At 38.9% G+C, this 22,955-nt stretch overlaps 1 protein-coding gene and 1 long non-coding RNA gene across 6 annotated transcripts in view; one reads left to right on the forward strand and one right to left on the reverse strand.

Moving 5' to 3' along the window:
- LOC139633816 (uncharacterized) overlaps nucleotides 1–22,955 on the forward strand; it is a 147,677-nt gene that overhangs the window by 62,207 nt on the left and 62,515 nt on the right. For 2 of the 5 annotated variants that reach the window (XR_011693829.1, XR_011693835.1), the window contains exon 3: nucleotides 5,547–5,769. The exons of the other annotated variants lie outside the window; for them this stretch is intronic. This is a non-coding gene — a long non-coding RNA (uncharacterized lncRNA). The remainder of the gene's footprint in view (nucleotides 1–5,546; nucleotides 5,770–22,955) is intronic. 5 annotated transcript variants of the gene reach the window in all.
- Nucleotides 18,760–22,648, reverse strand: lysmd4 (LysM, putative peptidoglycan-binding, domain containing 4). The gene is made up of 3 exons (XM_071499768.1): nucleotides 22,404–22,648; nucleotides 20,807–21,084; nucleotides 18,760–20,694 (listed from the first exon to the last, which is right to left on the reverse strand). The coding sequence occupies exons 2-3, from the start codon at nucleotides 21,068–21,070 to the stop codon at nucleotides 20,131–20,133; spliced, it is 828 nt and encodes a 275-aa protein (XP_071355869.1). The 5' UTR covers nucleotides 21,071–21,084; nucleotides 22,404–22,648; the 3' UTR covers nucleotides 18,760–20,130.

Below are 22,955 nucleotides of genomic sequence, written 5' to 3' on the forward strand. Positions count from 1 at the left end.
ACATGAGGGAATCAAGTCATGACAAATGGAAACCTTGCAAATTAGTTGAAAAGAAAATAGGTGAGAAGAAAATAAGAAAATGTTATGGATTTAATATGCAGGTAATTAATATTGCCTGTTGCACTGGCTACCACCTGAATCCTTGGTTTCCAGTCAGCTAATCTGAGGCACTGTCATATTTAGTCACAGCAGAGGAATGCTATCATTATTCAGTAGTAGTAGTGGTTTATGTGTTACCCATCATCACCAATTGTGCATGTGTATGGGTTATGGCTAGAGTGTTTCTATCCCGTTAATTGTCTCATGACCTACATGGATTTGTCCTGTGATCTTTACTGGTGTCCAGGACCCATTATCCTACAAAATATGTTACAATATAAATATGTTTATACGTTATACTACTAACTACTACTAACTACATCCAATAGTAAACAAAGAACCATGTTCTTTAGATACATATTTTTTTTAACACAGGTAGTAGAATGCTGTTTAAAAAATATATGCAGTATACAGCAATAATACACACACACACATACACACACACACACAAAGAATCAAAGAATGAGTAAGACAGTGAGGGGGAGGGAGGGAGAGAGACTCTTATTGATCTGACAGCCAGTTAATTCAAGTCTTTTGTTACCTAATACAGTCTGATCTATCACCAATCACATCCTACAGCAAGACACTAAATGTGATTTTCCCTGAGCATGTTGATCCTCCCTCAATAAGACACCTGGGAAAAAGAAGAAGCAATAATAAAGGGAGGATTTCTGCAAACAGTGACTCATACTGATGAGCCAACTGTATGAGTTTACCACTAGGAGTGTTTTAAAAAAAACCAAAAAAAAAAAAAACCCTGATATATTCAGGCTTGAGGCGACCTCATGTGCCTGATGACCTTTTGTTTTTTTTGTAAATCTGTATGTTTCAGAGATTATGAACTTAATGATGCAGCATTTTATTTGTATTAGCAGCACTTCATGTCATCAGCTGAGTACATGTTAAGAGTTACTTTAAGAGTGCATTAAATGATATATATGTATCATGTAGCTTAATGTGAATTTGAGATTCAGCAAGCACCCTCTATTACCATATCCGTGCAGGAAGAGCCTATACTTCCCCTTGGGATCTATGCTGTCAAGTGAATTCAGACTATGAAATTAAGCTATTTTTCTTCTCAGTTAGATCCACTGCTGAGGCTGGTACACCATCTGCTGAATGTAAAAGCATTAGATTAATCTAAATCTGGTTCAATTGCTGAAAAGCAGTCAAGTGATTTGTTATAAGATCATGCAAAATAATCAGAGCATGTATAAGAATGGCATCAACTTTTAATTTGTAAGAGGAAGAATGCAGCATTTCTTTATATATCTTGCTTTAATATTCTTGTACAGTACTGTATGTTTTCTCTAAAGCTTTTTACCCCTCTGGACTGAGTAACAATCTAGGTGTTGTAAATATAGTAATCACTTGCTATAATTACAGAACGCATCGAGAAAAGCTGTCTAATTTGAGGCTAGATGGTTTCTATTACTGCAAACCATGATTCTGCAACTAACTTGGTCCCATAAATCTTTTTTAAATGTAAAGGGATCGCCACAGACCATCTACTGTATGTGATTTTTTTGTCTTCTAAAGGAGATTTGTTACATCATACTTGCCTGTGCTGTGAACTTAGTGAGGAATCACAGCAAAAATAAAAACACACTCTAGTATAGTGTGCCTTTTACACTGAAAACAAGTGGCTGATAAGATGTGAGTACTAATAACTTTTAATTTTCTTTAATGTGTAAGACACTTACTTTAATCCCAGTAAGAATTCATTTGATGCTGATACAGATATGGATCCAGTCAAAACCAAACTGGCCAATAAGCCATAAAGCTGCAGTGCTGCATATCTGATGTTATCCCTGTGCAACCAGCAGAGCGTAAACTTGGCTCTGATTTGAATTACTGTTTTCTGCTGCCTTATTCTAAACAGATGGCAGATAAAAGCAGGAACCTGTTGCTTTGAAATATTTACATGTGTGATACAAACACTAAAGAAGACAATTCCATCATTTTCAAATTTGCTCAAATCTTTGAATTTGGTCAGATTTGCGAATTTTGTGACAGGAACTGGAACACTCTGGAGAAATCTTTAAATACTGCACCTACTGAATTCACGTGGCCAACTAAAACACAACTACTCGCCATGGAATTTGATATATGTCCTATATATTCATGCTTCCTAATACTGTTAAATAATAAAATTTATTTGTAAAACTCTCTAAGTTTGTTCTCAGTACTGTGTACTGTGTTCTTATTACTACAAGATTTCAATGAACCCTAGGGATCCTGGTTTTGGTGTGGTGTATGACCTGCTGTTTCATATCTATTTGAATGTCTTCTGAGCAAAAGTTTGTTTAGAGCTGAAATGATTTTACAATTAGTCAGTTGAAGCAAAAAAGAGAAGCAAATTTTCTTTTGATATTGTAAACTGTAATTGTTTGGTTTGAGGAGTGTTGGTTGGACACAGTGACAGACAAGACATTTAAAGACATCATCTTGAGCATTGTTCACTATTTTCTCACTTCTCATAGGCCAAGCACTTAATAACTTAATCAAATGAAATACTCAGCAGATTAATTATTAACGAAAAGTCATTGTTTTCAGTGTAAACAGTTTATGTCTAACTGTCTATCACGGAACCTCACTAAGTCAAAACAGCTTTATCCTGGAACACAGTTTTGATTATTTACTGTGCTTTCCTTTTTCCTCCATGAGTTCATAAGCAGTCATCTTACATCCTCAGTTCAGCAGCATTCGGTTCTTAAACTGGAAACAAAATAACTTTTCTCTTGAAAAAATGCTGCTATAAACACAAAGAAAAATATATCAGAATAACATCTCCATTTTATTATCCTGACTGCATTTGCACTTGGCACAGAAACTAACATTAGTGACAAACAATAATGAGAACTGTATGCTAAACTGAGAAAAAGAAAAAGCACAGTACATGTTGTGTGTTGCTCTCTTTTTGTTCTATAGATTCACTTCAGTAAGCGGATTCTAGTTATTGTGTAATACGTACAGTATGTCTTGAATATGTGGAATATACTGAGGTACTGTATTATTCTGTGTTCGGAGTTAATGAGAAACATGCATACAGTGAATGCTTCCAATTTCTGAAAGCTGCTAACTGGTTCAGTTGTATACAAGCTGCATCTTAGAGCAGTGTTGTCATAACATAAACCAGATGTCTTTTTGGGCTGCATTTTTTGACAGAGGAACACCTCTTTGGCATGCAACATGCAGCTCGGTTTGAAGTAGCATAGATCCAGTATATTAAAATACTGCAGCATAACCACGCTTAAAAACTGAACAGGAGAGAAAAACAAGGGCGACTGTATCAGTTAACTAAATCATTATACGCTGAATGAAGAAATAACACTGTTTTGAATGATACAGGCGGTTTTGCTCTGTCTGTAACCTATGCAGAGTGTGTCTGGATTGCAAGAGAATTACTTACACCCTGTTGTGGTGCTTCCCCTGGCTGTTTGGGTTTGGATCTATCCCAGACAAAAGCCTGTCCAAATAAGATCAATGTGTTCGTGCTTCTCTCCTCTGAGTGGGCACTCTCCTGCAGCTCCAGAGCCGAGCAGACTAAATGAGCACATACGGAGCTCACGTTAGAGAGCAAAAAGCTTGTTTATGTGAAATCACACATCTACAGTATTAGGGGACGTAAGTCAGATGTGTTAATCAGTGCATCCTTTTTTTGCATATATAATCCCAACATTAGATTAAGACGTATCCATTTCCTGGTGCAGTATACTGTGTATAAACCTGCATGTCATGGGGATATGCATGATTTAGCAAAAGAGTTTTAGAGAAATCTTTTTTTTTTTTAACCTATGAAAATGGCAAATCCAAGTCATCAGGATAGTACAAAGTATTGGTGGCTGGTACTGTTCCATCTCAGTCAGGGCAGTGTGCCAAATTGTATCACAGCTAGTTAACAGCATGGCAAAAGCTGTGTAATACGAAAGCGGGATAATGATCTATTGCAACAGAGGAAGATCATCAGGACTTCTAGCACCTAGTGGGTTTGCTCGTTGCTGTGGTTGTAAACATATAATAGCTTAATGGCGGGACAATTTGGAAGCAGCTGGAGGCAAAGCAGCCGAGGCAGCTGTTTCACTTCAGACCAGCAGGGGAGTTGGGGGGGGGATGGGGGGTGGGGTGGCTGCAAACTACAACACTGCATTGGAATACAACTGGCAGTGCAAGCACACGCACACATATCCATGCAAACACACACATGTATGCAACCAAACATCACACTCAATAAGGTAGTAAAACTACAGCTTTTAAAAAAAACCAGGCAGAGACAGTCCAAGATGTCAACCTGTGTTTAATTCAGCGATGAGGGGTGGGGGCACAAGAAGACAATGTTTACCACACTCTCAAACCAAGAAAACACCATGAAGTTTTGCAACAACACTATCACATGGTTTTGAGTTTGAGAAACCAATGTCACTCATCACTGATAATAAGACACAAGACAGAGGACGTATTGCTAAAAATATATGCAACAGCCCACTGCATGTATGTGATTACAGATTTTACTGCAGTTTCTAATATTCAAGCTGGTGACAGGAAACAGTATTTGACGGCGTATGAATACTTCAGGAGCTACAGCACCCTCTCCTGGCAGCTGATATCTTGGTCTAGGTCTGTGGTTCCTGAAAACATACCCAAGGTCCACAAGAAAAACCGTCACTCTCATTCCCTCACCCACAAGCTTAGAAACTATAATTTCGTGGCTTGAGCAAAGCGATTTTACTTGGACAAGATGACTGAGGTTTTCTGCTCCAGCTGATCTCAGTTCCTTAGCATGAATCGTCTGTGTTCGCTGTTGCCCTTCGAAACAAGGGACACTAAAAGTATAATTTAGATCTCCACGTGTTAAGCAAAGCAAATACGTGTTCATGTTTTTGATCCTTTTGGGAGAGGTTGACTCGAGCTGATTATAAAACAACTACCTTGAGGTAGAAGCTGTCTCTCTGCTCTGTGTTACATACGTGATTATAAACAATGAAGCTGACTGTGGTGCCGCTCTGTTCTCAAGTGGAGGACCACTTGCATTCACTCTCAGCACAAGCACATATTGTACACAGAGCGGAATTTTTTTGGCACCTGTGCAAACACACACATGCACACACTCTTGCAAACAGACACATGCACAATCATAACATCATTTTTTAATATTGTGGCTCTGGAGTGGCTCATAAAGGGAGAGCACTGTTACTGGAAAAGACAGTTTGTGATCCACACTTGTTTTCCGCTGATTTTTGCATTTCTTTTTTTTTTTTTTTTTTCTTTTTTAATCCTCCTGTAACAAAGTTTACTACTAACATACTTAAATCCTGCTGACGCCCTTGATTTAAAGGAAAGAGAGAGAATACTGCTTAGTGGCTTGGTGAGGACACATTGCATGGTGTGTGATATATTGCAAAGAGACAAATCAGCAGTAGCTTTCGTGAATGTTATTCCATCCTCAGATGCTCCCATTCGAAACAAGCTGAAGGTAGAAGGAGAGACACCTTCTACACAACAGCAACCCCAAGCTGTGCCACAGCCGTCAAAATCCTACAGAAACACATGACAAGGTCCTCTGCTCAAACAGATAGATGACGAGCACATCCTCACAATAACAAAGCGCAGAAGATGAACAAGCGGTGGAGTCAGAGGAAGGCTAACAGCTGCACTGCTTCACCTTCTGCAGTAAGTAAACACCCTTTCCCTTCTGGAGCTTTACTTCTATTTTGCCAGTGATTATGAAGAATATGGTAGCGCTTGACCCGTGAATGTGACAAATAGGAAGCAGACTCTCCTTACAGCTGTGAACAATTACAAACAGTGGATGGAATGTTTCTCAGCCGCTGCTCTCAGGAATGTGCATCATTGGCCTTTGTCCTCTCAACAAATTGGGGGGAAAGACTATTCAAGCCGATGTGATCCGTACATTAGAAGTGTTTGAGAGCGGTCATACTTCGCATTCTTCTAACTTAAAATCAGTCTTGACACCTGTGAAAATGCCCAACAGACTCAGATTATTCAGTTTAGGCGTGAAAGTAAAGTGTTTTCAAAGTTTGTGCTACTGTAAGACAAGATAAAACATTAAGATGAGAGTGGAAAAGGCTACATTTTCTGTAGATAATTTATGTTTACTGCTGAAAGTTCACACTTTAAACATACAAAATACATACAATGCTGAAAAAGGCCTCAGTAAATACTGAGGGAATTTAAAACTACAGTTAAAATGGAAAGAGGTTCAAGTGTCAGTTTAAATGTAGGCTGAGTGAAGTTGAAGTATTGGGTGAATCAGTAAGTACTGAAAGGAGCTGAAGATTCAGTTGAAGTTGAGGCATCGAAAGGAGAAGAAGTGTCAGCCGAAGCATTACTGATACAAGTGGAAGTCCTGAAAGAAATTAGTGCCAGTTCGTGAGTATAAAATGAGACGCAATGTCCATTTAAGTGGCAGTCGAACTGTAAGCACTGAATGAATTTGGAATAAATTGTGTATCAATGGTGGAAGGTGTGGGAGCTAAAGGAGGTGAAGAAGTCTTTTTTTGTTGTTCAGATGTGAAGACTTGAGACCTGAAAGGGACTGAAGTGCAGTTGAAATGGCACTTCATGTGTAAATGGTAAAAGAATTTGAAATGTCATTTGAAGTGGAAGTGCTGCAGTGTGTGTACTGTGTGTAGTTGATGTCAGTTTGAAGCATATAAAATAGAAAATAAATACTGCTACCACTACTATTACTACTACTACTACTACTACTATGACTACTACTAATACTACAACTAAGTAACTACAAAGTATTAAGATTAAATGTATTGAGACAGAAATAATGAGGTGGGGCCTATGTTAGCTGCTGAAACATCACTTTTTAATTCCACATTGCGCTTTTAACTGCTCCTTTCGATCGCTGTAACACTGGGAGAGGAAAAACAGAAGTAAACATCAATACATATTTAAAAACAAAAGTTTAGTAAAAACAAACTGAACAAACTTTTAATTCTTGATAGCTCTACTAAAAATAAAGCTAAATTATCTCATCAAATTACAGACTCTTCAGGTTCTAAGTGTTTCTTTTCCAAATCTCTCTAGGTTTGTACAGCGCCTTAGCCGTGCAAATGAGGACAGATCCTTCTAAAAAAAAAAAAAAAACCTCCATTCCAACCTGACAAGTTTAAACAAAGCAATTTCAGGCCCAACTGCACCTGCAGTATTGACAGGCCTCGCCAGGGGTGTCTCACAGGAAGACAATAATTTGTCTAGTAACACGACTGAAATGAGTTCAGAGTCTGGAGACTGAGGGGCAGAGTGACAGCGAGTAACAGGCTCACTTTATAAAGGACACCTCACATTCGGCAGAGTCATTAAGAATTAACACACAAACATTCTTCTCTTTATGTCCATTAACCTGCACTTAGTCACTTAGCTAGCTTTGGGATTAATTACAGTTTTGATTTTGAGATTGCCGTCTTTATCAGCAACCAATTTTATACACAAAACTAATCATTCATTTTGTAAATCAATTATATTGTGAAACACAGGGATTTGTGTTCATTAAAGGCTGAGGCTGGTGATATTCTATATTTCTGTTATTGGCAACAAATTCCATGACAAGACTAAAACCAACAAGCATCAGTCGCTTTGTACCTTCCAACATCCCCAGCCTCTCTGTCACACTCAGTCCCAAGCTGATTTATTTCTACTGAAGACCTCAATCTTTTAAAAACATTAGAAATATATATATATATTTTTTAAAAGGCTCAGCAATTTCATATATCGACCAGCACATTATTAGCAAATGTTACTCAAACTGGAATAAACAGTGCATTCATCATGGACTATTTTAAGGTCCAAAATTGGTGTAAATTAAGTAAATAATTGCAGCAGCAGATATGGTATGAACTATAGTGTCCATTTTCTTTAATATAAAGGATCATGTCACCCAATGTGGTGGCTCATTGTTGTCTTTTTAGGTTTTTGAACAACAAATGAGGTCTGTGGCACAGAGAAATAAGCTATATCAGGCTTTGTTTGATTTGGTCTTTTCATGGGATTTGTTTACAATAAGAAAAATACAGAATATCACCGGACTTACCCTTTAAAGACACCCAACAAAGGTAAAATGTTTACTACATTTCAGGTTTTTGTCTGCTTGAAAAGATCCATTATTAGCACTTTTTTTTTTAAAGAGGATCAGCTTTCTCTTTGCACTTCCTTCAGTGGGCCTGAGGGCTGAGGTTGCTAGGCAATGGTGGCTATCTCTGTGATGACGTGATCCCCCTTGGGCCTGGTTCTCACTCATCACCTTCACAGAAAGATACAGTGACATGCGCATACACACATGCATATACACAATGCCTGCACACACACACACACACACACACACACACACACACACACACTGAGGGACCACTGCTGTCCAGAGGTCTTTCTCTCGCTCTGCTCTTATCTCTGGGAGGCTGTTGTCGCTCATTCATTGCTGTGCTGAGAGGGGCTTCGATGGTCTGACCTGATGAGGCTTAGAGAACACCTCAGAAACCTCTCGGGTGTCAAGGAGAACCAGATAGTGACAATGAAGAGGCCAGGGGAGCAGAAGCAGTTCAGCACCTCCTCTGTCCACTGCTCAGACAAGTTGTGAACATGAAGCTCGGTTAGGTCTTGAAGCCCGGATGAGTGTAGAGATTTATTTTGAGTCACTAAGACCTGTGAAATCTGATGTACAAATTCCCCTTAAGTATCCTTAAAATACAACTGCTTGTGCACCTCACATTCCTCATGGGCTTTTTCCCCTGAATTTTTCAGCACAGCTATCATTTGAGATCTGATGAATACACTGTTGACTCTGAGGAAATAATAGGTATACATTAACTATAATATCTACACTAGATGAGGCACACTGAATTTGAGGGAATGTCAAAGACAAATTACAGCATATTCTCAAAAGTAAATCCCACCAAACATCTTGTAGGCAGCATCATATTTACTTATTATAACACTAAGAGCCTACATAAGTGACTGTTTGAGGCTATATTTGCTCTCATATATGTTCATATATGTTCAATATATGCTAATTAGAGCTAAACACAAAGTAGGCTAAACCAGGTCATTTGCTTTGCAGGTATATAGTCACAAACCAAACTACTGGAAAAAATAAAATTTTGACCTGATGATGGCACTAAATAAAATGTCTTGGGATCAGCAGAGTTACTCAGATTCGTCTTGAGGGGAATGTGAATGTCTGACCTCAATTTCACAGCAATTCATCCACATCTAGTAGTTGTTGAGATATTTCACCAAAAACCACAAATGTGGACCTCATAGTGGTGCTAGAGGAAAAGTCAAGAGATCACCAAAGTCATTAGGACTGATCCTCTGGGAGCTATGAATGTCTGAGTCTCATGGAAATCCAATTGCTGAGATATTTCAATACGGGCCAAAGTGGTGGACCGACCAGCTGATATTGCCATCCGGAGGGTCATGCCAATAGCATGGCAAAAAGTTCTACAGGTTAAAGGCCAATGACCTCATGCAGTAAAAGTCCCAGAACTGGTCCCAGGCAGCTCTTTTCAAGTCTCAAGTGACCACAGAAGACTGCCAAACCCTTGTCAAGTCCAACTACGAAGAAGGAGGTCAAGGCTTCCTACAACAATGAATTTATACTGATAGAAAAAATGAAACACTCTTGTCTGATCGTTGAAATGACCAGGCTGAGAGTCAACAGCTAGCCTGTTGCTTTTGGCAACATAACAACTATTCACCTTGTGTTTGGTCAGTCAGAGTAATGCTGACTGACAGATTCAATGACTCCCTGACTGACACAGATACAAAGGTGCCACAGAGTGGCAGTTATAGTACATGGAGCTAAAAGCTAAAAACACACCTCCCCACTAATCTGAGTTACCGAATTTTCAAGAGTAGAACAAAGTCTGACCTTTGGCATCAGGTTACAGTGTGTTGGGAGGCTTCATTGTCATCCCTCTGACACACACATACAGTCCATGTACACTGTACCTCCAAGCATAGAAAGGAATCATGTTTTCCATTCCCCCACTCTTCTTCCGCTGCAGCTGTATCCATGGGAGCACAAATCAGGTCAGAAAAACACATCAACACGGGGAAAATGATTTCATATCACGTCCAGAGTGAGGAGAAAATGAGTAAGTGTGATTTTATAGTGCATTCATGTAGCATGTCATCATATTACAATCAAATTAAATTATCACTCCATCTATCAAATCTCAAGTCATGAAAGTAATGGCTATAAATAGACTCCAGTACAAACATGAAGTGCAACTACCATCCCTATTTAGAATGAATCAAACCTGTTAACATTGCATCAGTTTTAGATTGTTTTGCTCACATTTAATATATAGCCCACTATTTAAGTCCCAAACTGCCATAATCCTAAGAAATAAAATTGCTTATTGATCACTGTACCCATAAATGCACATATCGATACACATGTTTATGGAAGTACATGTAGGATATGCTTGCATGGGTATGTACTGTATGTATGTATGCATATGTGACCATTTTATGCTGACCGTCTCACGTGTCTGTCATGTGACACATGTACAGTACATTTGCAAGCTGGGAAAACAAATTTCTCCTTGGAAAAATAGAGATTATCTATATTAATTATAGGTCTTAATTTATAATTTCGTTTTTTGATTTCCCAAAACTTTAAGTCTTGTGGGGAGTGTCAGAAAATATTATATTCTCCTGTGTAAAATATTTTGCAACTTTGTTAATCTTTTTTTTATTAACTATTTAATATTTGCCCTAAAAAGCCTGTGCATGCTTGAATCTGCATGAATATTTAGCAGCATCTACAGTATTAGGACAGACCACAGCAGCGAGTCTAAAGCTCAGCAGTCTGTGATCTTTCTCTGTACACAAGTCTGGGGCTGCTTGTATGTTTATCACAGAGCTGAGAGGCACGGAGAGAAGAGTGTGATTATATTTCTCAAGGGGCATATTCCCCTAATCCTGATTGCTATCTTGGTACTATTTAAATGGTGAGTATATACGCACAGAGTTGAAAAGTGTTGATTAGCTCTGTTTGTAAGTGAATTTACTGATGCAGAAGTATTTATGTGCCCGGCTCCATCAGAGCTGATAAAATTCTCTAATGCTGTCACTTGTGTCCTTGTATCCTTGATTAGAAAAGGAAGGGATATTTTCATCCCATAATAACTTGCCCTAGAAATGTTTGACAGGCAGCACATTCGTGACCTACTTAAAATATTTTTGCAGCTTAGTCAAATAGTTCACTCAGATTCTCTTGGCAGACTGGTTATCATTTTCCAAGTTCTGGTGGTGTTTTTCTTTGACCTTGTGATATTTTTTCATGTGGACTGAACCATCTCAACAACTGCAGGATGGACGGCAATGAAATTTTGTGCATACATTTATGGCTTCCAGAAAATGAATCCAACAGACGTTGACAATCCTCTGACTTTTCCTGTAGCATCACCAGGGGGTTGACAGCTTTGGTTTTGAGTGAAATGGCTCAACAAACATTGTATGGATTACCATGACATTTAGTACAGACATTTAAGGCCCAAATACCTGCAAAATAAATCCAATTAACCTAATTTGTTAAAGAATTTAGTGCCAATTAGCAAATGTCTGTATGCTAATAAGCTAAAACTAATATAGCAAACATAATAAACCATAAACAACATCAGCACGCTGATGTTGGCATCTGTCTCAAAGCACCCCTGTCCTTAAGAACAGCCTCACAGAGCTGCTTGCATTGCTGTAAACTCAAGAAGATGTTAATCAAGGTCACAGAAAAGTGTTTAGACTGGTAAAAAGGATATGACTTCTTCTATGAAATCATGATCCTGGTGACGAATTTCCATATCTGGGGTCAAAGTTGTTGTGCATCCTGACTGGCTGTCAGTCAGACAAACACAGCTCCTTCTCCTCATCTCTCCAGTTCAAGTGTGAGACCAGCCAGTATAGAGACCAATATAAGCCAGTAATGCTTTGCTCTGAGTGGTACTGACAGAGCACTGACCGTAAGAGGGGCTGAGTAATTTGAGCAGCTATAGTTTGAGACTGAACATCCTTGTTGGACCTTACTTGACCCCTGATTTTCCTGTTGTCGTCCCACACTGTTCGTTTTCCATTTCACATGCAAAAGAACACACAAGCTTGCACCCACTGCCCTCTTTTTATACACTGGCTTCAACTGTTGAAATCTGCTGAAAGATCTGCTTGCATCTGGAGTCTGCAAGCACAATTAATGACCAATCAACCTAACTGTGTACACACAAACACACGGATCGGTTTACATCTCTCAAGTCTGCATATTCTGGCCCCCATAAAGCATTTCAGAATAAAGACAGCGGGGTAGTTTGCAATCACAAGCTTCATTTTGAATTGAAAAGGTCTCACAGCAGTACTTCTTCGTGTGTCTCCCCAAAACCAAATAATCTTCAAGGTTACAATTCAGTTTTGATGTATAATGGCTCTGTCACTGTGTCTTTATCTGTCCTTGGATCAGGAGCTGCTCACCAAAGGGAATGGGCTGACAAGTACTCTCCTATGTATGGCAACTTTGTGAACGCTGTGATGAGAGATAGATGTTCATTCCCTGTGTCCATTCTCATTGTTGACCAAGTCCTCTATCACATTTTGACCCCCTTTATTTTACTTTACCATCCAGTAGTGCTTCACTTGACAGTCACTATGTGTTATTGGGTCAGTAAAAAGCAGCTGCAGGATAATACGTAGTCTTTTGGTGGTGACATTACGGTTAAAGCAGCACAATTAAATAATAATCAAGACAATTTCTGATAATTCTTTCTGCATAAATTATCAAATTCAGTTAAATCTTAAATCTTTTCTATCTATAGTTATAAAATATGCTACAATTATACACATTAAAACGCATATGTTTACTGTGTATCTGCTTTAAGTACTCATAGCTTTTCTTTTCATTTTCACTCTTTTGGCCATTTCTAATCTTTGGTGTGTTCAGCACTGGACTTTGTGCTGAATTAGTTTGCAAATGGTAACTTCTGCGCAGACGTGTGAGCAACGGCAAACATAAGCACAGCTTTCTCAAGCAAATAAATTTTCCTTTGAAAGACTCCTCTGAGAACATCTGCACGGGAACATCTGGGAATGGCAGGAAATTCGGCATCTCTCAGCGTGACGTGCAATGGATGTTTTTCAAGTACTTCAGAGGGATGAGCAGAGTACTGAGTCCTGCAACCTCCAAACCCTGACAGAATTTATGGAGTCCAGCAGCAAGTGGTTCTCATTACACATGTCATCTTCCAAACAAAATGGTGTATTGGGCTCATAGCGGAGTGGAGAGGTGATTTTTGTCTCCTGGTGTATTCTGCCAGTTGTTGTTAACAATACACTTGGTACGATGTGACTTGAACGCAGGCGACAGAGGAGGATTTTCATGTCATTACCACTTACTACAGCGTTCATACTTCCATTAGCCTCTCTTTTATTTAAAAAAAAACAAAACCCACGGGTCCTTGTGTGGAATAAAACCACAGACTGAGAAATGTCTGTTAATAACCAGTGTGAGGGGGGTATTACAGTTCCAGTTGAAAAGCCATCCAGTTTGAATAGTCTTCATCTGGCAGTGGCGAGCTACAAACAATCTGCCAGGAATTACAGCATAAATTGTGTCTGGGACAGGGGAACTGAGCAGTCTGCACCTGGTCTGACACAGCTGTTTCATACAAAGTTCTGCTGCTTAGATCAAGAGTCCTGATTTTGTGTTAGGGCCTTGAAAATGTCTCAGAGGCAGAAAATAGAAAAAAGCAATGATCTCTTTCGATTAGCTATTATAAGTTAGTTTTATTATATAAGTTATTTAACTTGGCATCTACATTTTGGTTGAAGAGAAGAATACAAAACATAATTCTTAGTTGAGTATCTTTTCAAACAATTTAGACCTAAGCTTTCTGAATGTAGATGGTGGTTTTCTTTGTATTGTTTGCCTCATAGTGGGTTTAATTTCATCAGTACTGCAGGTGTAATATATTAACAGAGTAGCAAGAGCCCATATCGAGCCTCCTGCTTGGGACTCGATGTGCTCCTTCGAGCCAAGCAGGTGCTCAGTCAAGTTGCATCCAGTGATTTAGAGAAGCGTGTCCAACCCATTATCCTGTCTTCATCCATGCCTGTCTCAGTGGATTCTTTCCTCCTGCCAGCATTTTACATTGTCTTTTACAGCTAACAAGAACACAATGGAGTGCACGTTTATATGAACGAGTATTCGATCTGAGCAACATCACTTCAGATAAGATGCAGTTAGACTTTTTACACAGTTTTCTAAATTGTGAAATTAACTTTTTCCTTGAAGCAGTTTTGCAAAAGATACAGCGGCTGTTTCTGCTTTTCTCTCATAAAAATGTAAAATTCTTTCCACAGTTCTCAACAGCGACTCCATACTGAAATGATCTCACATGAAAACTGCCTCCTGATAAACCAACGTACTCATGGACTTTGCACATTTAGGAACATTAATACAGTATGTTCATCCTGAATCTGCTGTTCCCTCTGATATCATGACAACATATTATACTGTGTGGTATTTCTACAAGAGCGTTTCATACACACATGTACACTCAGGGCCACTTTATTAGGTACAGCTATACAATCTAACATCAATCCAATATAACTGTTGAGAGGTGTTTTTAATATTAAGCCGTCATGTGGCTAAAAAAATAGAAACATCTCCCACTACAATGTAGTCTACGCAACACTACCTTTAATGATGACCCTGTCCATAAATATAGAGTTGATTTTACACACTGTCAACAAAAAACTGAACATTACAAACTTATTAACATAATTTATGGTTGAGCTGTTGTAGTGAATTACAATAGATTGTACAGGTGTACCTAATAAAGTGGCCAGTGAGTCTATAAACATCTTTAAACATATTTTATCTCTGTTCATATAGAGCATCATTTAATGCCTTAGTAATGATCAGCTACAGCAGATTAACTCAAAATCTTTTTAAATCTGGGATGTTTTCATGGTTTTATTTAATTTTCTTTTCTATCAATAAACATATTAATTATTCAGTGGAGTATATCAATACTACTCTCACAAAGAATGAAGACACAATAGCAATAAAGGACTATGTAATTTTACTTCCTTCATATACTCTCTCTGTGTAGTTAGACTAGAACTGTCCCTTGAGTGAAGTCCCCTCAAGCCTCGGGTGGAATGTAAAACAGGTGCTGCACAATTGGTTCCCCCACAGCAGGGGCGAAAGAAAAACAGCCGCCCCTGCAGGAACATGACTGACAGAACATCACATTCTCCAGCCAGCTGCGTCTCCAGATGATCCCTTACTTACACAGTCAGACTTAAGGGATAACATACAGCATGCATACAATATATTATGTGTTCTCATTCAACTGCAGGTTCCACTGCATTAAAAAAAAAGAAAGAAATTGCACTTCAGTGGTTAAATATTCCTTGATAGCATATTTTCTGATTTCTCTGACGGATTAGTTCAAATAGCACAGATATGCATGTGTCTCATAAAACTAAATATCTGGTGCTTTTTCTTTGCTTGACACCTTGTGTGTGTTCTTCAAGTGTAACATCTGGCATGGATTCATACAATGAAATTCTGGCTGGGGATTCAAAGAAAGGAATTTTTAATTGAAACCACTCTGAAGCCTGTGAGACTGAAATGTCTCCTGGCAAGAGCCTTCAAATACATACTCATGTTGCTTTGTCATGTGACCTCCTTCATCGATTGAAATAGTTTTTCCACATTTTTTGACCTCTGTGCCAAACTAATACTAGCCTTGTCTTGCTGATACATGAAAAAATAAAAGTAACTTCTTTTTGGGAGAAAGGAAAGTCTTGACCTTGCTGTCAAAAAAATCATAAAAGTCACCAAACACTACAAATGAAAAGTGCATTTTTTTAAACTCCTTTTTAACATTTACACTGGTTGTGGTTTTGGTTTGTCCATGAAAATCTTCTGCTGCCTCCCTTCCACCAGTCCAGCCCTGACCATAGTACATACCTAAAGCTACTGCTGTGCAACAATACACACATTCACAGCCCACAGACAGCAAATTGCTTCTCTCATTCCCCACCACGCCCTGCCTTCGTTCTCAGCCACCTGCAAAACAAACTGTGCTGGAAATTTCACTACAAATTACCCTGTGTCTGCCAAATCCCCCCGGGAGTGGAGGAAATCAAAACCTTGGATCTCCCTGCCCCCACAGAAACAGACATTAGCCTCACTCACACAGAAAATATCTTGACTGTATTTTTGGTTTATAATACTAATAGACATGTTTGTTTGTTTTTTTATTTATGAAATTCATTAAACCTGTTTATGTTTGTTTCATAGAATTTCAAGGTTTCCATCTCTATCTGAGAGTATTAACAGAGTTCATTTGGCAATAAAAGTGGAAACAAGTTTACAAAGCAACTGTTAACCTTTCACCAAAAATCTGATTTGAATTAAAAAAAATGCGTGGAGGTGAAGAGTAGAAACCATATGAAATTTCCCAGTTTATTTTTGTCATCACCCATTTCATGAACAACCCGTACTTCTGTGGGCTTCAGGTCAACATGACATCGTGAAACTAAGCCTCCATTCCCACTAAGAAAGAGTGAAAACTGAGACCTGTTTCGCTTCAGGGAAAAATCAAAGGAAGGCACATACCTTAGCAGTGAATAATGATCAACAGCATTAACCCAGCAGCATTTACATTGTAAGGGCCACAGTGCCTCCTGGTGTCGGCCCCGCAGAACTCCAAGCAGACAGGAATGTCAGAGAGAGAGAGAGTGAGTCAGTGGCCGATGTGCCAGAGAGATGAGTGTTGAAAGCTCCTTGGAAAAAGGATTAGGGCTGTTTATGTTGGCCAAGTGGCCCGCTGCCAGCTGCTCAAGTGTGCAAACTTCTTAAAGCTGCAGATCTACGGTTTGCTCATGAATCTTTTCACTCTATTTACCCTCCACCCAGACTGGATGGATGGTTGTGCTTTGTTCAGGGGGAAAGCCCCTTCAGCTTCAGCCCCCACTTCCATAGAAGCACACTCTACTCCAAAAATGTGCTGGATTCAAAACCAGCTCTTCTGCGACACCACCCCTTAAAACATCCACACACACAGTGTGCATGTGTATGTATGTAAATATGCAAACAAGTTGTATTTCTAGATTTCAGAAATGTTTGAGCATAATCTGGCAGTTATATGTCAGTCAACCTCTTCTGCCTATTGGCATGTACTGTTCGATACTAATAAGGCCCACCATGCTTGATTTGGCTTGTTGAAAGAAAGAATTAGATCATATTAAGTAAATCTGTCCTCTACAGGAGCAGACATGATATGGATTTCGTCAAATAAAAAAAAAGGGAGGGAGTAGAAGTGCCTGGGTTGGAGGTAGAGGAAAAAGGGGGGTGGGGGAGGCCCATGTATTAACAGTAGGATAAGACTCAGCCTGGGAGGTGGCAGCGTGCCAGAGCTCTGTGGCCTGGAGCTAGATCAGAGCAGGGTTCGTGAGCTGTAGTTATGAGACGAGGGTCTCAGGTCATGGAATAATAAAAGGCATAGTCCTGTGGCAACAGAGCTAAACTACAACTTTTGTTCTTGAGTCTTAGAAAATGCTCATTTAGTTTGTTTTTTACTCACTTGTATGCTGTGTGTATTGGACTGCTGCCCTCAAACAGACAACTTACACACACACACACACACACACACATACAGGTTATGAGAAATTCATTTGTTACAAATTAACCAAATTCCTTATCTATCCAGCTGTCCCCATACTTTTGAATTCCTCCAGCACTTTAAACACACATCTCTTCAGGATGTATGAAGAGTGTTGGTTTCACACATCAGGTCCAAACTGTTTGGACAGCAGTATTTGGGTGAACTATCTTTTAAACAGTATGTCCGGGTTCAGACCCCGCAACTGCGAGCATCCATGGGCCAGACACTGGATTTCCTATTAGTTTTAGCAGTGCTGCTCTGCTCCTGACCTTGCACTTGGTCGTCCGGAGAAAATCCTGCAGGTTGTGTTATTGAGTGAAATCATATTTCATATCTACTGTGTTTTGTTGTATGGATGTATTTGTTTTTTTTATGAAATGTTCATATTTAAATCACTTACTATGGTGTCAAAAAGTGTACCAAGGACATGTGTTATAGCTTACCCTTTAATTCAGTCACTATATAATGGACAATCCAAAGTTGGACCTTTCACTTGCTGTAGAAAAAATGCATAAGCACAATTTGGAAGACTGGTATCAAACTATGATAACATATCTCTAGTAACATCCACTGAAGTTGTTTCTTTTAAACTTTTAAGATTATGAATTTTACCATAAATACCACTCTATGTCCAAATTGTCCAACTACAAAACTCACATCTTTTGGTCGTTCCACTGGAGAGATTGTGCAATAAACTGCTGACTGAATGGGCAGAGGTTCAGGTTCTATTCAACTCTGTTCAACTACTGATACGTAAAGTTGGACTGAACAGTTTGTTCCGGGTGTTGTCTATTGGTAACTGTGGATGCTGAAAGTAATCAAAAAATTACATCTGTATGTACTTATGTATATTTAGGTGTCTATTTGCTTCAGTTCATTATGTGTCTTTGCGTCTATAATGTCATTATACATAAAAACAAGACACATCAACTTATCAGAATACTTCAGAGACACTTTCACACTCTTATACCACATACACTCATAGTTTATTAGGAACACCTAGCTAAGAGTAATACATCCTGATACAGTCTTGCAATAAATCCTCCTTTCATGATGTTTGTAATGTTCACTTTGTGTTCAAACTGTGTTAAATACGTGTTGATTTAACTGCATGATAATTTTGGAGGCTGCAGCTTGTGCCGCTGCTGTAAACTTAGCACAAGTTTGTATTAATTAGAAACAGGATGAATAAAAAGATTCAGACATCCGCCATGTCAACTGTTCCGTCTAAAACAGATCTTTAGAAATATATCAACCAAATTAAAGTACCTCAGACTTTAAAAAGTGCACTGGACAAACTTGATAAATTCACCACCTGCTCATGGTGGACTCAACTACCCATCAAACAATGCAAGAAGGGAGTGTGCAACACCATACAAACTTGACTATAAAGGTTTAAGGCACTTTTCTAAATGTCACACTTCAGGGAACTTGTAGATGAGTAAATGCAATTTTCAAAATGCAACACCTTGAATTTTAAAGATTGCAAGGTGTCAAATCAAAGTATATTGCACCACATTGTTACTGTAAACACAATTCACATTTTTGGCATTGCCAAACCCAGAGACAAGGCATGAGGTGCATGGCAATAACTAAACATTGAACATATAGACACAAAGAATAAATTAGATCAAAAAAGGCACACAAATAATGCTCAAACTCATGTCAAATACAGCGTAACCTCACACAGCTTCAGCAACAGGGGAACACAATATATCTATATCCGTTTTGGCGAAGAATTTAAAAATATACTGTGATAGATATCATATTTACAAATTTACACCTGATACCCGTCACTGATATGATGACACTTTATGTGTTAATACTGACAACAGGTAGTGGTGCAAAGGCAGGTTGTGAAAAGGCCTAAACAGAAATACCTAGTGTGGATTTTCTTTCTCCACGCACAGTTTTTCCATTTTCACTCATTTTTCAACTTGAGCCGTGTGAGGATTTCACATGACACAATCATTTAATACCTCAGATTTAGTGAAGCAACTGAGGAACTGTGATCCCAACAAATATCGAGAGTTTTCCAAAGCAAAGGATCAGGAAAACACAGTCCCAAGAGTAGTACTTCAGAAAACTGTTTGAAATGCTGGTGAACTAGAACAATGTGCAGCTACTTCACATCAGCACAATGCACTGATGCACTGAAGTATCTGTATCTGCTTATAGTAAAATAAAGGTCAAATTCACTGGGATCAACCAGACACATGGTGGTGTTGCACTGGACTAAACTGTTTTTTATTTTATCTTGATTGTCACATTCTTCTGAGACCATCTAACCCACCAATCTTAATATTATTCTGGTTTTCCTAGACTCTAGTCTGCACTATCCTGGTTCTTGAAAATCCTCAGGCCTCATTGAACTGACGCCTGTCCCTGAGTCATTTGAAGATTTGATGGATGACTGTAGAGCACCACTACCATCTGTTGGTGAAACGGCTCCATTATCTTTTGTTTTGAAATAAATTACATAAAATAATGGCAGGACAATGCCTATCAGGAGCATGGCAACTACTGCATTCCACCACTGGATTCCCCAGTCTGCGCCGTGACTGCTCAGACCCCGTCGTCTGAATCCAAACCATTGCTCTTTTTCTGAGTGATCCAAGAAATCCTCATCTTGATCATTTGTAGTCTGAATCAGTTTTTCAATGTCATTATCCACCTCCATTAGAAAGTCTGTGACCTCCTGTAGATGTGGCTGGGCTCTGGTTCTGTCCTGAGGCCTCACTGGTGTGGTGGATGAATGTGGCATCTCTTCTTGAGGGTCACTTAGGTCTGTGTAAGTCTCAGTTAGAAAGCTGTGTTTCTGAACTGGTATTTTGATAGATGTCAGTGCAAATAAATCTTGCTCCTGCATAAGGTTGTTCACCCGCTTTATATCTGCCACCTGTTGGCAGAAACCGGAATGAAGGTACATTAATGTTAATGCAATTACTAGACCACTGAGGAGATCATCAACACCAGAAATTATTTTTAAAAATAAACAAATAAATGTTTACCTTACACCCATATTGTAGTGCAAGCTTGTTAAGATTGTCACCTTCTAACACCTTCCGCTCCAGCAGCTGGACGTTCCTTAGTCTTTCCTGCTCCGGCTCCTGGAAAATCCGTGGCCTCATCTCCATGACACCGAGCTCCTCTTCGTCTGAGGATATGGCCAACTCATTTGGCCTCCTTCTGAACATGTACACCTGGCCATCTGCGCTGGCATGGACGTCCACCGGGGCCTGGAAAGCCTGTGGAACATGCTCCCCCCGCCGCATAATGCCACACAAGCCTGTAGGGAATATCCCAATTTCAACAGTCAGTTTTTTTTTTTTTTTTGTTTTTTTTTTTTTTGATGACTACCTCAGAAACTTATATTTAGGTTTAAGTTATACTTACTCACACAGTACATACACTACATAGAAAACATGTTTATATAAACTAAGGATATATCTTTATAATTCCATATATAAATTCTAATTAAAAATGTTTTTATTTCATATTTAGAAAATAATAATAATAATTTGAAACTCTCAGTTACAGTTGCATCTCAGCTAATGTTCAAAACTGCTTTTTGACATGGTCGGTGCAAAAATAAAATCTGAGCACTTCATCAGGCCTGCAAATAAAAATTATTTTTATTATTGATTGATATTGATATTGTTATTTGACTAATTGTTCACAGATTCACAGAGTCCATGGATACATCTTCAAATGTTTTGTTCTGTCTGAGCAAGATTCTGAAAAGGTTTACAATGATATAAACCAGAGGAAAGCAACAAGTCTGCACATTGGATGTGCTAGAATCAGAGAATTACTGGAGTTCTTACTTTAAAAATGGCTTGAATTATTAATCAATAATCAGAATACTTCTGATTATTGAACCTGCAAACTATTTCAGGTCAACATGGAGCAAATAGTCTCAGCTGTTGACATGCAATCAAGGCCTCATAGGGTATTGTTTAGCTTTTTTGTTTATTTATTTATTTATTTATTTTTTTTTACATAGCCTATTACTTTTTATATAACAGTTTCAGTAAAAGCAACAGTCAATTTCCATGCCAGTGCTGAATAGCAATGTCTAGTGTGGACATGACTGATGCATTCACAGGAAAATTTCAGTGACTCCTGCTGAGCAACTGCACTTTACTACTAATTCTATTGTACACCCTTTCTATTTACTTAAGTAAGTCCGAGTCTGAATAACTTTTACTATCATGATCCTAAACGAACCAAAACAGATGTCTGCTGCAGCTACAGTAGTTCTGTGGTTGATCATAATCCAATTCCGAACTGAATTATTTAATTTAATCTCACAGCGCATTTTGAGTGTTTACAAGTTGTTGGAGGACGGAGCTCACAAGGAGCACTTGAACGCAGCATTACAGTTAGCTAACAGGATAGTACAGCTGATGCTAGCAAGTTAGCTTTAGCTCTTGCATGTGTTCACCAAACTGTCGCCAAACCGTGACAGAAAGCGAGTCGGCAAACTGCTTTATCCCACTTTCAGCTACACTTAGCCCGTGTGTTTGAGACCACATGGACAAACAGCACTGACACACACTTTCACCGACTTTTTAAACCAAACCTACGCAGTTTCCACCCAGTTACCTTTATCCAAATGCTTCAGCTACAGTCACGTCGGCCACCGCCGTCCCACGGTAGTCCGCCCCAGCCTGGCTCTCTAACATTGCAGCAACAAGCGGAGGCAGTAGCGCCTGGTGAGCTTGCTTCTTCTTTGTACCCTCTCGAAAACAAGTTGGCACCAACAGGATTTGCACTACCGCCACCTACTGCCCTGGAGTGTGACACGACATTGACAACAACAATTATTTTTATGTCTAATGCTCTCTCACAAAAAAAAGCTAAATTAACTATAATGATGCTGTTTTTGTTGTTGTTGTTGTTGTTTGGTTCTGTTGTGGTCATGTGAATTTCCCCACTGTGGGACTAATAAAGGCGATCTTATCTATTCACTCAGGTAGTCTACACCAAACTATAACTAATTGCAATAGATCCACCTTCATGAAGTTGACAGTTGAATTTTTTCCATACATTTTGTGAAATTGTGTTGATTCAAGTGCATGAACATTGTGGAGGCTGTAGTCTGTGATGCTGTTGAACTGTATTGTATTATACTAAAAGGGACCAACCCATTTCCTC

The sequence above is a fragment of the Trachinotus anak genome, unplaced genomic scaffold (genome assembly GCF_046630095.1).
Source record: "Trachinotus anak isolate AG129_WGS33_773 ecotype Australia unplaced genomic scaffold, CSIRO_AGI_Tana_v1 ptg000002l, whole genome shotgun sequence".
NCBI classification, from domain to species: Eukaryota; Metazoa; Chordata; class Actinopteri; order Carangiformes; family Carangidae; genus Trachinotus; species Trachinotus anak.

Coding starts and splice junctions, on each gene's coding strand:
- lysmd4 (XM_071499768.1), bottom strand. CDS start 21,070: ATGCGGCGGGGGGAGCATGTTCCACAGGCTTTCCAGGCCCCGGTGGAC. Junction 20,695..20,806: donor CACTACAATATGGGTGTAAG/GTAAACATTTAT, acceptor TTCTGCCAACAG/GTGGCAGATATAAAGCGGGT.